The 14,182-nt window shown below is 50.1% G+C and overlaps 1 protein-coding gene across 1 annotated transcript in view; it reads right to left on the bottom strand.

Moving 5' to 3' along the window:
• PLCG2 (phospholipase C gamma 2) overlaps positions 1-14,182 on the bottom strand; it is a 156,943-nt gene that overhangs the window by 79,965 nt on the left and 62,796 nt on the right. The window contains 2 exon segments of the mRNA XM_019413075.2: positions 2,965-3,048; positions 5,171-5,255. Of these exon segments, the coding sequence (XP_019268620.1) occupies positions 2,965-3,048; positions 5,171-5,255 (169 nt within the window).

Raw genomic sequence — 14,182 nt, 5'->3', positions numbered from 1 at the left:
AACACTTAAACCATTAGGCCAAGTACAACAGAATGCAGGCTGAAGGTGGCGTTCTGGCCAACAGAAGCCAGCCTCTGGTACAGATGGGGCGTCTCCCCACCCAAAACCGGGCAATCAAAGACACCCCCAGAGGATTCAGGGATTCTGCAGAAATCAGACTCAACTTTCTTTCTCCTCCTTCTCCCTCTCAAACACACACGCATTAGCCTTAAAAAGGGACATTAACAACAGTGCAGGTTGAATTAAGTCTCAGGTGGAATTTTATCACAGTGGAAACAGACCGCCAGCAGGCTAACCTGCTGGGCAGATTAACCTGCGGGCAGATTAAACAGCTTTTGTGCAAACCTTGTTCTCAAGCTTCGCCTGCCGTCCGTCTGATGAGACAGCATCCTGAAATTTCAAGGCAACTGACTATAAAAACAATTGTTTGCAACTACTTATCTGGAGTGAATCAAGCTTCTTCTCAATCCTGGTCAACTGCAGACAATTGCTGTCTCCAATTGTCATTCTGGATTTCACTTGTGCATTGTCATCAAAGGTTTTCACTGTTCTCAAGAACTGATTATAAATCAAAGTTACAGATTTTGGCCTAAGAAGTGTTTTGATCAGCTTGTATGCAGTTTTTAAAAAAAATTTTTGTAATGTTTATTTATTTTTGTGAAAGAGAGAGAGACAGAGCATGAGTTGGGGAGAGGCAGAGAGAGAGGGAGACACAGAATCCGAAGCAGGCTCCAGGCTCTGAGCTGTCAGCACAGAGCCCGACACGGGGCTCAAACTCACAAACCGCGAGATCATGACTTGAGCTGAAGCCAGACACTTAACCCACTAAGCCACCCAGGCGCCCCAGCTTTTTTTTTTTTTAAGGTTTCATATAAAAAAGGGGAACAGGGTGTCTGGGGGGACTCAGGCCGTTGAGCATCTGACTGTTGACTTCAGCTCAGGTTATGATCTCGCAGGTTGTGAGTTCGAGCCCCACATCGGGCTCTGTGCTAGCAGTGTGAGGCCTACTTGGGATGCCGTCTCCCTCGCTCTCTGTCCCTCCCCTGCTTGCTCTCTATCGCTTTCTCAAATAACAATACAAAAAAACTTAAAAAAATAGGAGGAGGAAAGTTATATAATTTTTAAAGTTTTATAAGCAACGGCTTGATTGAATACCTTTATTTTATAAAGGTGGCTGAGTGAAAGAGAAAAAGTTGTCTTTCCTCAAAATCACCTGGTCAGCCAAGGCCAATTTAGGGGCTGACATCCGGGTCTTTCAATCCCCAAAGCTTATAGTCTTCCTACTCTCCTTGGCAAATCAAGAAGTAATATATGAAAACAACCCCAGTGAAGTAGAATTTTTTTACTCTATTAAAGAATGTATTTTTTCCCAATGTAGGCAGACGGCCAGCAGTCACCCATCAGAAAGCCTCACCCTGTGCCCACCTGCAGGCCTGCATGCAGAAGGCAATTAATAAGTGTCTTCTCATGATTTTCATGCTCATCACTTAAAAATGCCTACACTCTTCACTGCCCCACCCCCAGCCCTCATTCAGTGCTCCCTAGAGCCCGGTGGGAATCCCCGCCCCCATTACACAGATAAGAGACTGAGGCTGAGAATCGTGCGTGGCCAGCCCCAGATCACACAGCTCATAGGAGAAACCAGATCCTCTGGCTCCAAGTCCTATGTTCTCCCTGCTTTGGACCCACCCTTGCTACCTGCAAAGCCCTTTTCCAACAACCTCCTGTTTGCGGGATGAGTGCTGCCTGCCAGGCACTGGGCTCCATGCACTGCAATGAACAATCCTTCTTTTTAAGCTCTACGCTTTATGGGATTTTTTAAAATGTATGTTTGAGAGAGAAAGAGAGAGAGAGAGCAGGGGAGGGGCAGAGAGAGACAATCTCAAGCAAGTTCTACCCTGCCAGCACAGAGCCTGATGCGGGGCTCGATCCCACGAACCTCGAGATCATGACCTGAGAAGAAACCAAGAGCCGGATGCTTAACCAACTGAGCCCCCCAGACGCCCCTATGGGACTCTCTTTTTATTGCAAAAGTAATGTACTCCTTGGAATGAGTCAGAGAGAACAGGGGTGTGCAAAGAAAAATTCAGTGATCTCTCCTGCCCATCCTCCTAAACCCCTTCAGTGCATACACGAAATCAACATTAAACATAAAAACACACATACACATATGGAGGGGGATTACTCTAGGCAGATTTTGGTTTTGTTTTTTATCAGACCTGGTTCCTCATGTGAATCTGCTGCTGGTTTTGCTCACAAAACACCATGAACATCCTTCCAGATCGACACACACACAGATTCAGGCTTCATAATCAGCTGCATGATGCTGTGTGCTATGGATGGACCACAGTTTACTCAGCCATTTCTCTCCTGAGAAGCATGCAGAAGGCTCCCAGCTATTTTGCTGGCATAAATAATGCTGCAATAAACACTCTACCACTCAATTCCTAGGTCCCAGTGCCCTTATTTGTCTAAAACAGAGTCCCCAAAATGCCACCGTCAGGTCAAAATGTATGCACATCTTATTTTAAAATGGCATATTATCCGAATGAAAAATTATTCTCATTAAAAAATGAATAAAAGCATAAAAAGAAGGAACACACACATAATCCCTCTACCCAGAGATGGTTACTCTTCATAATTTGATACATTTCCTTTGCAGAATGAGATCATGCAGTGGAGTTAGCTGAACTTAATAGGCTCAGATTAAATTCCAACCAGACTTGTCACATTCCCACCAGGAAGGTATGAGAGAGCCATTTCCCCCCGCTCCGATTTCCCCACAGCTCTCTCACGCCAACCTAACGGACACAAACAGTGAGTCGCAGCCACTCCCACGGTCTACTTCCTTGACTAGAAGGGACGACACTCAACGCTTCTCGTGGGTTTCTTAGGAGCGTGCTGGACTTTGACACACAGGGGAAACGAAAACATCATTGATCATTTGCCCAAGAATCGTCTTACCGACTTTTGCTGCTCAAACATAAGATTTTTATAGAAAAGGTGGAACTGCTCAAAGCTGAGTTCATCTTTGTGAGCGCCGATTTCCTGTAAATTAAAAGAAAAAGTAACCACTCGGTCTCTGAGGTTCCCTACAAGAACACCGCTCCACTATTAACAGGCAGGACCGCCCTTCGACAGCACTGGCTGAAAGCAAACTCGCAGTCTTCTGAAGTCAAACTGTTCACAGGTTTCCGAATTTATCTGCCTAGAGAACATAACCACCAGGAGTCCCACCAGGTAAGACCCTGGCCTTGAACCCCAAAATAAGAGTCTCGGCCAGAATCCCAAGGGCAGTAATACTTTCTGGGGGCAGGAGACATTTCCAAATCTAGACCTAGAGCAGGGTCCGTACATATAGGTCATTCTAAAAGCCAGGGAAAACTAACCAGGCCTTTGGACTTAAGAGTTCAACTCCAGTCAAGGCTTGTCCCCTGAACTGCTTAATGGCTTTGGGTCATTTACTTGAACCTTTCAGACCCTCAGTTTCTTCATCTGTAAAATGGGAAAACTACCACTACCCTCCCTAGGACTTCCCTGGAACCAAATCAGTAAGGTCTATGTATCACCTGCTCAGTAAGGGCTTGATAAAGAGCCAGGTTCCAGGGGGCTGCCTGGGTGGCTCAGTCGGCTGAGCGTCTGACTCTTGGTTTGGGCTCAGGTCATGATCTCATGGTTCATGGCCTCAGGCCTCATGTTGGGCTCCACGCTAACAACAGGGAGCCTACTTGGGATTCTCTGTCTCCCTCTCTCTGTGCCCCTCCAGGGAGCTCGCGCGCGCGCTCTCTCTCTCTCAAAATAAATAAATGCATTTTTTAAAAATATAAAGACTCCTGGGGCGCCTGGGTGGCTCAGTCGGTTAAGTGTCCAACTTCAGCTCAGGTCACGATCTCACGATCTGTGAGTTCGAGCCCCGCGTCGGGCTCTGGGCTGATGGCTCAGAGCCTGGAGCCTGCTTCCGATTCTGTGTCTCCCTCTCTCTCTGCCCCTCCCCCGTTCATGCTCTGTCTCTCTCTGTGTCAAAAATAAATAAAACGTTAAAAAAATATATATATATAAAGATTCCTGTGATGCGGTCATCAATGGTGAATGCTTCTCCCACCTCTGTTTCGTCCTTCTTTTAAATTTTTTTTTTTTTCAACGTTTTTTATTTATTTTTGGGACAGAGAGACAGAGCATGAACGGGGGAGGGGCAGAGAGAGAGGGAGACACAGAATCGGAAGCAGGCTCCAGGCTCCGAGCCATCAGCCCAGAGCCTGACGCGGGGCTCGAACTCACGGACCGCGAGATCGTGACCTGGCTGAAGTCGGACACTTAACCGACTGCGCCACCCAGGCGCCCCATTGGCCTTCTTAAAATAGTTGGAATGTTTTAGGCAGGTCGAAAGATGGCTTGATAGCCATAAGGTGGGTTAACACTTCCAAGAGCCCACTGGTACTGAAATGAATGCACATTCTTGGCTAAGGAAGCCTGTACCTGGGGCTGCCACTGACAAGGCCGTGTGAGTCCTGCCATTGGGACCAGCGGAATGGAGAGTCACTGGGCTCCGTGACAAGGGTCGGGACCTCTCAGAGCACCACAAAGGGTGCCTACCCATCACCTCCGTTCTTATGCACTCAAGAAAGCCCCCCCGCCCTACTCTACACCCCCACTCTTAGAGTCACCACCTGCCACAGATCTACCAACAGCTCCATTATGCAAGAACATAAACAAACTAAGTGATGGCGGGGAGCAGGGGTGGATGGGAAGTGGGGGGATGGGCAGAGAAGAGCTAACTCCAAGTATGTTGGGAGGACTTGCATACAAAATGCCACATCCCTGACAACCTACGTAAGGAAACTTCCATGATAGTTTCAAAACAAAACAAAACAAAAAAAACCCCACGTGTTCAACGTTACTTGAAGGAAAGCAGGCTGTGCGATGGTGAGGGAAAGGGAAGGCTATACTGTGGGAACATCCCAAGTCAAGCAGCTCAGCAAACGTGGTCCTCAAGGAGGATGTTGTCTGCTAGGATTGCAAACATGGGCCTACGACCTCCAAGGGGTCCCTCTGTCTCAACTGAGACAGAGGAATCAGGAGGTGAAGGATCCTCCTGGGCACCATTCAGCGGGGCTCAAAGGCTAAGCGACCCTAAATTCACAAAATCACCACGCCAAGCCACGAAACTTACCACAAACTTATCTTTGAGGAACTTGGCACTGTTCACTTTGAAGTTGACCAAGGGCAAGATGGTCTTCAGCTCCCGGAGGGTGATGCTGCAAAAGAAGGAAACCCCAGCTCTATCCACCTCGAGGGGCTTCAACGGTAGAGGGAGCGGCTGTTCCCATCCACTGCACCCTCAGGAGCCCCGTGAGAAGACGGGCCGGACACAAGAGACCTTGGGCTCAAGGGGGCTGATGCCACGATGTGCAAGGCTGGTCTCCACACTTCAGGGATGGCCGTGGACTCAGGTCACTTAAGAGATTCACAGGGTGAGCAGAACATGGTATCAGGTGCCCAGAAAGCTTTGCAGATAGGAAATGTCCCAGGGGTTCAAACGAAGGGGAGATCGATGAAGGCCAGAGGGCGAGGGGGAAGGAGCTGACCTTATTCAAGCACCTGCGATGTGCCAGGCAATAACGTTACCTAACCCCTCACTACACTTGACCCCTCAACACAGTAAGCATCACCCACCCTCAGGGTTCAGAACAGGCCACGGGGTGGTGTTTGAGGGGGGAGGGCACACTGCTCGAGGTCAGAGCTGGGTGACGGCAGAGCTTGGGTTTGAATCAAATCCCAAAATGTACAGTCATCTGGACCACATCACAGAAATCTTCATGCATGTTTTTTGCTAGGCCAGGTGGCAAGTTCAGGTTCAGAGCCAAGAAAGGGAGAGCCCATTCCGAGCAAAGGAAATAACCATACTGGGGACACCTGAGTGGCTCAGGCAGCTCAACATCCGACTTCAGCTCGGTTCATGATCCTGTAATTCGCAGGTTCGAGCCCCACTTTAGACTCTATGCTGACGGCTCAGAGCCTGGAGCCTGCTTCGGATTCTGTGTCTCCCTCTCTCTGTGCCCCTCTCCTGCTCACACTCTGTTTCCCTCCTTCTCAAAAATAAGTAAAACATTAACAAAAATTGTTTTTTAAAAAAGAAATAACCATACTGGGGCGCCTGGTGACTCAGTCGGTCAAGCGTCCAACTCTTGATTTCGGCTCAGGTCATGATCTCAGGGTTCCTGAGTTTAAGCCCCGCATCAGGCTTTGTGCTTACAGTGCAAAGCCCACTTGAGGTCTTCTGTCCCCTCCCCCCCCCCGCCCCTCCCCTGCTCGCGTGCTTTGTCTCTCAAAAAATAAAACGTTTCAAAAGTAAAAAAGAAATAACCGTGCTAGCAATAATAACAGCAGTGATGGCTGAAACCGAAATAGCGCATACTCAACGCTAGGCACCGCTCCAGGGGACAGGGACACACACACTCATTCGATGCCCTACCACCTTACGAGGCCCACACCGTTAGCACCTCCATATTCCAGCTGAAGAAACAGGCTCAGAGAGGCTGGGCGCTGGGACGTGGAGGACGTGAACTCCAGGGCAGCTGCCTGTAACCACCGCACGTTACTTCCCCTCTGGGAACAGCATGAACGGTGGGGAGGTATACGGGGTTAGGGTGGTGGGTCAAGGGCATGAGATCCAGACCCCTGTGGCCGCAGAGCCGGGCGTCTGGCAGAGTGAGAGACGGTGGTCCGGGGGAGCTGTTGGTGTGGTCAACAAAAACTGCTCTGTGTTCTGGAGACGTCAGGCTGGACAGGGCTGTGCACGGCCAAGGAAGGAAGCCTGCCCAGGATGTGGGCAGAAAATGGCCCAGTTTCCCCAACGCTGCCAACTCGGCCTCTGCCGGTACATCCGGAAGGAAGCAGCACGTTCTACTCAGCAGCTGCCCCTGGAGGCGACTACATGGGACGCTGGCCATCTCAGTGTCCCCATGGCCAGCCGTTTTACCTCTAGTCTAACAGCCCCCCTAACATCAGACTCCTTTACCTGCAAGATGCTTCCCTACCCCCCACTACTCCAGGGCCTGCACCGAGGGCTTTCCCAGAGACACTGAGAGCACCCATGTCAGGAGTGGCTGGCTGGGCACAGAATCAAGCAGGCTGCCTGAGACCCCCATCCTGACCCAGCCCCCGGGGGTGTCCGGGAAGAACCCGGCCAGGGCAGGATGAACAGAGAAGAGCAGCAGGGGCTGGCACCACGAGACGGGACAGGGAGGGGGTCTGGTCAAGCTGGTGTCCCTGCAGCGCTCATCCAGGATCAAGGAAGAGGTCAGAGTCCCCTTGGGGACCCAGAACCTCGAGGCAGAAACAGGGCCAAGAACCCTCCCCACATCAGGCACCAACACAGGGGGGCTGGGAGCCAATGGAGCAAATACAGGGTCTGGGGTAAGGAGACACTGAGCAACGGGGCATCCGAATCCACCGGCTGTGGAAGTCCCACCTTACCGCACAACAGGTGAACCCCCAGGTAAAGGGGGGGGGGCAAAGAGCTTCTTTGGGCCCCCGTGCCGGGACTTTGCCACCCCACTCCCCTCCCCACACTCCCACCCCCATCCCCGGGCTTGTGGCTGTGCACTGCAGAGCCTGACCATGAGCAAGAACAAGCACGGAGACTCCCCAGCTGCTGGAGGGGAGGAACCCAGCAGCCCCAACTTCACCGCTCTCCCCGTCTGGGCCTTGTCATGAGATGAAGAGTGCGCCTCACCAGGGTCACATCCAGCATGCAATGACTAGTCAGTCAGAGTGAGCAGCTCTCTGATGACCTCAATGGAGGACGGCTCTACAGGCCGTGCTTGTGACCATGGCAGCCCATCTCCTTCTACCCCCTCCACACCCACAGGTGTCCATCCACCCCCACACCCACCCCAGAAAGCTTCCCACACACAAACCCACGTTTTAGACTCTGCTTCCTACAGGCTCGGCCAGTGACAGCCGGTTGGGAACCAGGGCGATTCCTTTGGAGAGGGAAGACTAGACATGATCCCCGCCATGGGCCACAAAGGGCCCTCCGTCTTCCCTGGAAGACATCACTCTACCATGGTGGCATCTTCCCTTGTCGGCCTGGCACGGTCCCAGCTCCTACAGCAGCGCATCCCAGCAGCCCTTACCATGCTGCCCGGGGTTTGTAGCCCCAGGAAACTTATCTGCCCCCCTGAGGCTGGATCAACATCTCCACCACCCTAGGCTTCTTAGAGCAAGAAGGACAATAATAAGCCTATGTCGTGCCCAACCTAAGTCAGGCACCGCCTAAATGCTTTTCACATACCGACCCACTGAAACCTCACACCAGGAACTATTCTCTCTCTTCTACAGACAGATTAGAGAGCTAAGGCACAGAGAAATTAAGTAATTCACCCAAACTCACACAACCAGTAAGTGTCCAAGCAGAGATTCAAACCTCACCACCGCCCAACTTACTATGATGATGGAAATGTTCTAGGTCTGCGCTGTGCAATGTAGCAGCCGCTACCCACATGTGGCTACTGGCCATCTGAAATGTGCCTAGCATGACCGAGGAACTAAAATTTTACTCTTATTTAATTTTAATTAATTTAAATAGCCACACATAGCTAGGGGGCGCCATACTGGACAGAGCAGCTCTAGAAGCTTGGTTGTCCAGGTAGGGTCCCTAGACCAGCGGCACCAACATCAGCTGGGAGTTTGTTCGAAATGCAAATTCTTGAGCCCCAGGCCAGACCTAGTGAAGGAGAATCTGTGCAGGGGAGACTGCACACCTAAGGCTAACGCCCCGCTCCCCCAGGACCTCCCAATGTGCTGGGGCCACAATGTTAACTGCCTGGTAGCTATCTGCATGCCTGCTGACGGACAGACCTGGACCCACACACCTGCCCCCCCACCTGCAACCCCTGCCCCCTTCTGCCTCCTGAAGACCTAACACAGTCTGCCCTCTGTCCCTGCCAGCATGAAGAATAAAGCGCAGCATTCAGCCTGTGCAAATCCAACGTCATATACCAAGGGGCAAAAGGCAAAGGAGGGAAAGAAATGTCCACAGGCGACAATCTGCTACCAGCCCTTGAGGCTGCTATCCGTCTGTGGGACTCAGAGCCTGTGACCCTCACACCTGGTAACACAATTCCAGGGGCCCTCAAGGAAGGCTCAGGGGGGTTTCTCAAGGTATATTTAAAAAAAATTTTTTTTTAATGTTAATTTCTCTTTGAGAGAGACAGCGAGCAAGCATGCATGTGTGCATGCTGGGGAGGGGCAGAGAGAGAGGGAGACACAGAATGGGAAGCAGGCTCCGGGCTCCGAGCTGTCAGCACAGAGCCTGATGCAGGGTTCAAACCCACCAAGTATGAGATCATGACGTGAGCCGAAGTCGGTCACTTAACCAACTGAGCCACCCAGGCACCCCTCAAGGTATATTTTGACCACAGAAATTTCCCCCTTTTGCACCAACCTCAGAACATAATTCCCAGGTAAGAGACAACTCAACTCTAAAGGCTCAAAGATGGAGTGGGGCTGGGTCTCTAAAAATCTAGCCAAGAGTTATGGTGAAAGCACTAACACCTTTGACTCAGTGTCCCCAGGCCTGGAAATGTCTTAAGGAACTCTTTCAAAGCTAGAACGTTCCATCTGCTCAATGTTATGTGTAGGAATAAAAGGTAGAACTTTCATCCAACAAACACTAGGAACACCAAACCAGTCAGACCTCTGACCTCAAAGAGCCTCCACCAACGTGAGCAGCAACTAGAAGGGAGGACTCAAGAAAAGTGGAGCACGTCCGCCCAATGGGGACTAGGCAGCCATGGCACAAGGCTAAGAATCCTACAGAGACCCAAAAAATGCTTCTTATGAGCGTCATGTCATAGGTTCACTATGAAGACAACTCGGTGAAAATGTGAACCTAAGGAAGAACTGGACATAACTTAAATGACACACAAAAGACAACTTTTCAAACCAAGTATCACCTTTCCATTGGTTGATTCCTAATGTAGGCACTGACATCATGTTCCTGAAGAGGTGAAATGAAACATGTATGTTCTTACGGTTTAACACGAGGTGAAGTCAGTTTAACTCTCCCCTCCTTCAGGGTGGGCTGGACTCAAGAGATTTAGTCCCCAAGAACAGGGTTGGGGACGACTTTACAAAGGAGAAATCTTCCGACACCACCTTGGCCAGGTGATTAAGCATTGCATCGCGGCGGATGAGCCGCACCGGGAGCACACACTACTCAATGTGATAGAACGAACGAGAACTTCACCTCTGTGATACTCTTCCCCAACACCCGCAGCCACAGCCTACCTGTCACTCCAGCCTAATCACGACAAAAAGGTCAGACCAACACGAACCAAGGGCTGTACTACAACATACCTGAGATGTGCTGCTCAGAAGTGTCAAGGTCAGGAAAGACTGAGAAATGGTCACGGACCAGAGGAGACCAAGGGACAGAACAACGAAGTGTAACGCCGGGCCCCTGGACTGGATCTCGAACCAGGAAAAGGACGTCAGTGGGAAAACACTGAGCCCCAAATAAAGTCCAGGGCTCAGTTCTGAGTCACATACCAATGCTGGTTTCTTAGTTTTGACAAATACATCATGACGAGGCGTGATGTGAGCATTAGAGAAAGCGGGAGGAGGATTTGGGAACTCCCTGTAAGATCTTTGCAACTTTCCTCTAAATGAAAAATTATTCCAAAATTTAGAAATTACAAAAGAAAAGGATACAAGATCGTGAGTGCAATTAGATTTTGATAAAGTCAAATGAATAAGTAAAAAGAAGCTGAAGATGAAAATCTACTGAAAAAAATTATAGCTGGAGTTAACAGTGCTTACCATTTAATATCCAATTTATACTTTTTTTTCTAGTTTTCAGTATTTATAAAGTTTCCTAGAACTAATAGGAGTTACTTTCATATTTTTTTGAAAATTCGCTTTTTCAAAGGTAATTATAAATAATTTTTTAAAAAATCACTTTTTCGGGGCACCAGCATGGCTCAGTCATTTAAGTGTCCAACTTCAGCTCAGGTCATAATCCCATGGTTTGCGGGTTTGAGCCCCGTGTCAGGCTCTGTGCTGACAGCTCAGAGCCTGGAGCCTGCTTCAGATTCTGTGTCTCCCTCTCTCTCTCTGCCCCGCCCCTGCTCACGCTCTTTCTCTTTCTAAAGTAAATAAACATTTAAAAAAATAATAATAAAATAAAAATAAAAAATTCACTTTTTCAAAAGGTAATATAAATAACAGCATGAACATGAAAAATAAAATATTGTGTCTCAGGGTCAGTGCTTGAAAGCTGAAGAAGGACTAAAATCATGAGGTGAACTTTTGAAATGGGCAAAGGATCTGAACAGACATTTCTCCAGAGAAGACAGGCAAAACTAAAAAGCATGTGAAAAGATGCTCAACATCCCTAGTCATGAGGAAGATGCAAAGCAAAACCAAAATGAGCTACTATTTCACACCCACTAAAGTGGCTGTTATTTGAAAGAAAGGGAGGGAGGGAGGGACGGAGGGAGGGAGGGAGGGAGGGAGGAAGGGAGGAAGGGAGGGACGGAGGGACAGAGGGAGGGAGGAAGGAAGGAAGAGGAAAGTAACTTGATAAGCAAGTGGCAAAGACTGGAGCCCTTGTGCCCTGCTGGTGGCTGTGTCAGTCTGCACCTGCCGTGGGAAACAGTAAAGCAGTTTGTCTAAGACTTGAACAGTATGGGGGGTGCCTGGGTGGCTCAGTTGGGTGAAGTGTCTGACTCTTGATTTCGACTCAAGTCACGACCTCACAGTTTCATGAGTTCGAGCCCAGCACTGGGCTCTGTGCTCTCTCTGTCTCTCTCAAAATAAATAAATAAACTTAAGGGGCGCCTGGGTGGTACAGTTAAGCACCCGACTTCGGCTCAGGTCATGATCTTGCTGTTTGTGGGTTCGAGCCCCACATGGGGCTCTGCTGTCAGCTGAGAGCCTGAAGCCAGCTTCGGATTCTGTGTCCCCTCTCGTTCGGCCCCTCCCCAACTCATGCACTGTCTCTCTCTCTCTCTTTCAAAAGTAAATAAGCATTAAAAATTATTTTAAAAATATATAAACTTAAAAAAAAAAAAAGAACAGTACTACCATTTGATTCCACAAATCCACTTCTGGAAAACGTACACAGGAACTGAAAACAGGGGCATGAACATTCACGTTCAAAGGAACAATACTCACAACAGCCAAAAGAGGAAGGCTATTAAAGTGTCCATCAACAGATGCACGGACAAACAAAACGTGGTCTGCACCTATGGCGGAATATTATGCAGCCTGAAAAAGGAAATTCTGACACCTGCTACAGGAACATGGATGAACCGTGAAGATGTCCTGAGTGAAACAAGCCAGGAAGACAAATACTGCCTAATTCCACACGTACGAGGTGCCCAGAGCAGTCACACCCCATGGAGACAGAACGGAGAAGAGAGGTGATCAGGGCGGGGGAGGAGGAGAGGGGCAGGTACCGTTCACGGGGACGGAGTTTCAGTCCCGTAAGGAGAAAAGAGCTCTGAAGCCAGATGGCGGTGGATGCACAACAGCACGAATGTACTTCATCTCACAGAGGCATACGCTTAAAATGGTAGATCTTACCATAATCAAATTCAATAGTTTATAGGGCACCTGGGTGGCTCAGTCAGTCAACCGTCCGACTTCAGCTCAGGTCATGATGTCCCAGTTCGTGGGTTCGAGCCCTGTGTCGTGCTCTGTGCTGACAGCTCGGAGCCTGGAGCCTGTTTCAGTTTCGATATCTCCCTCTCCCTCTCTTCTCTCTCTCTCTCTCTCTCTCTCTCTCTCTCTCTCTCTCTCTCTGCCCCTCCCTCCCTCCTGCTCTGTCTCTCTCTCTCTCTCTCTCTCAAAAACAAATAAAACATTAACTTTTTTTTTTTTTTAAATAAGAAGTGGGGCACCTGGGTGGCTCAGTCAGTTGAGCGTCCGACTTCGGCTCAGGTCATGATGTCCCAGTTTGTGGGTTCGAGCCCCATGTCGTGCTCTGTGCTGACAGCTCGGAGCCTGGAGCCTGTTTCAGTTTTGATATCTCTCTCTCTCTCTCGTTCTCTCTCAAAAACAAATAAAACATTAACATTTTTTTAAAAAAAATAAGAAGTGGGGCACCTGGGTGGCTCAGTCAGTTGAGTGTCCGACTTCGGCTCAGGTCATGATCTCACGGTCTGTGAGTTCGAGCCCCACGTCGGGCTCTGTGCTGACAGCTCTGAGCCCAGAGCCTGTTTCGGATTCTGTGTCTCTCCCTCTGACCCTCCCCCATTCGTGCTCTGTCTCTCTCTGTCTCAAAAATAAATAAACATTAAAAAAATAATAATAATAAAATTAAAAAAATAAGAAGAAAAGCACCACCAAGCAGTGATGGGGGAGCCCCCATCCTGGTGGCACGCCCAGCAAGCTGGGTTACTGCAGACGAGTCAGGTCACTCCTCTTGGCCTCAGTGTCCTCATGAAATGGGCCACGAGGCACCCAGCTCAGCAGTCTGAACATTCCAGAAGCCCCTGCAACTCCAAGAGCACCCTGGCCGCTGCAAGCCCAGTTCTCCACAAACACCAGCTGCTACCCTTTTGCCTCTGGATGCGCTCGACAGTGAATGAGGCAGGCTGGCCGAGACGAGTGCCGAGAAGCTGGGCACCGCCTGGGCCCGACGGCCTCGAGCCCGCCGCCCGCCCGGGGGTCTTTCCTTGGCTTCTGCCACTCCTTTGTTTTCCTTCAGGAAACGCCATCGGTCGTGGGCGACAGGAAGGGAGGGGAAACTGGCAGAGCAGAAGTCGGCCGCCCTGCAGCTGGCACCTCGGTCGGAGTTCCTCTGGAAAAACTCCACCCGGGCCTCCCAGAACCACAGGAAAGGTGGCGTTTTCCACATGTTGACAGAGCGGCGGGGCTCTGCCCGAGGAGAGCAAAGTCGGGGAGAGTGAACGGTGAAGCCAGGAACAGGGCGTCAAGTCCAGAAACTGACTTCCTCTCTGCTGAAGGTTCTGGTCGATGGAAAGACGGACCTCTGAGCGGGAATGCATTCTGAGCGGGACAGCCAGAGGGAGGCTTCCGTGTCTTGACAAGATGGAGAGGCGGACTTCCACACCAAAGCAGCAACCCTGTACCCGGCGTGCACGCAGAGAGGGCCCGGGGGGGGCTCCACCTGTCACCCCTGTGCCAAGCCCAACGATGAATCACCTCGAAG

The sequence above is a fragment of the Panthera pardus genome, unplaced genomic scaffold, assembly GCF_024362965.1.
Source record: "Panthera pardus isolate Hobbes unplaced genomic scaffold, ASM2436296v1 HiC_scaffold_19, whole genome shotgun sequence".
Taxonomy (NCBI): domain Eukaryota; kingdom Metazoa; phylum Chordata; class Mammalia; order Carnivora; family Felidae; genus Panthera; species Panthera pardus.
The sequence above is the reverse complement of the archived record's forward strand: the minus strand, read 5'-3'. Positions and strand labels throughout refer to the sequence as shown.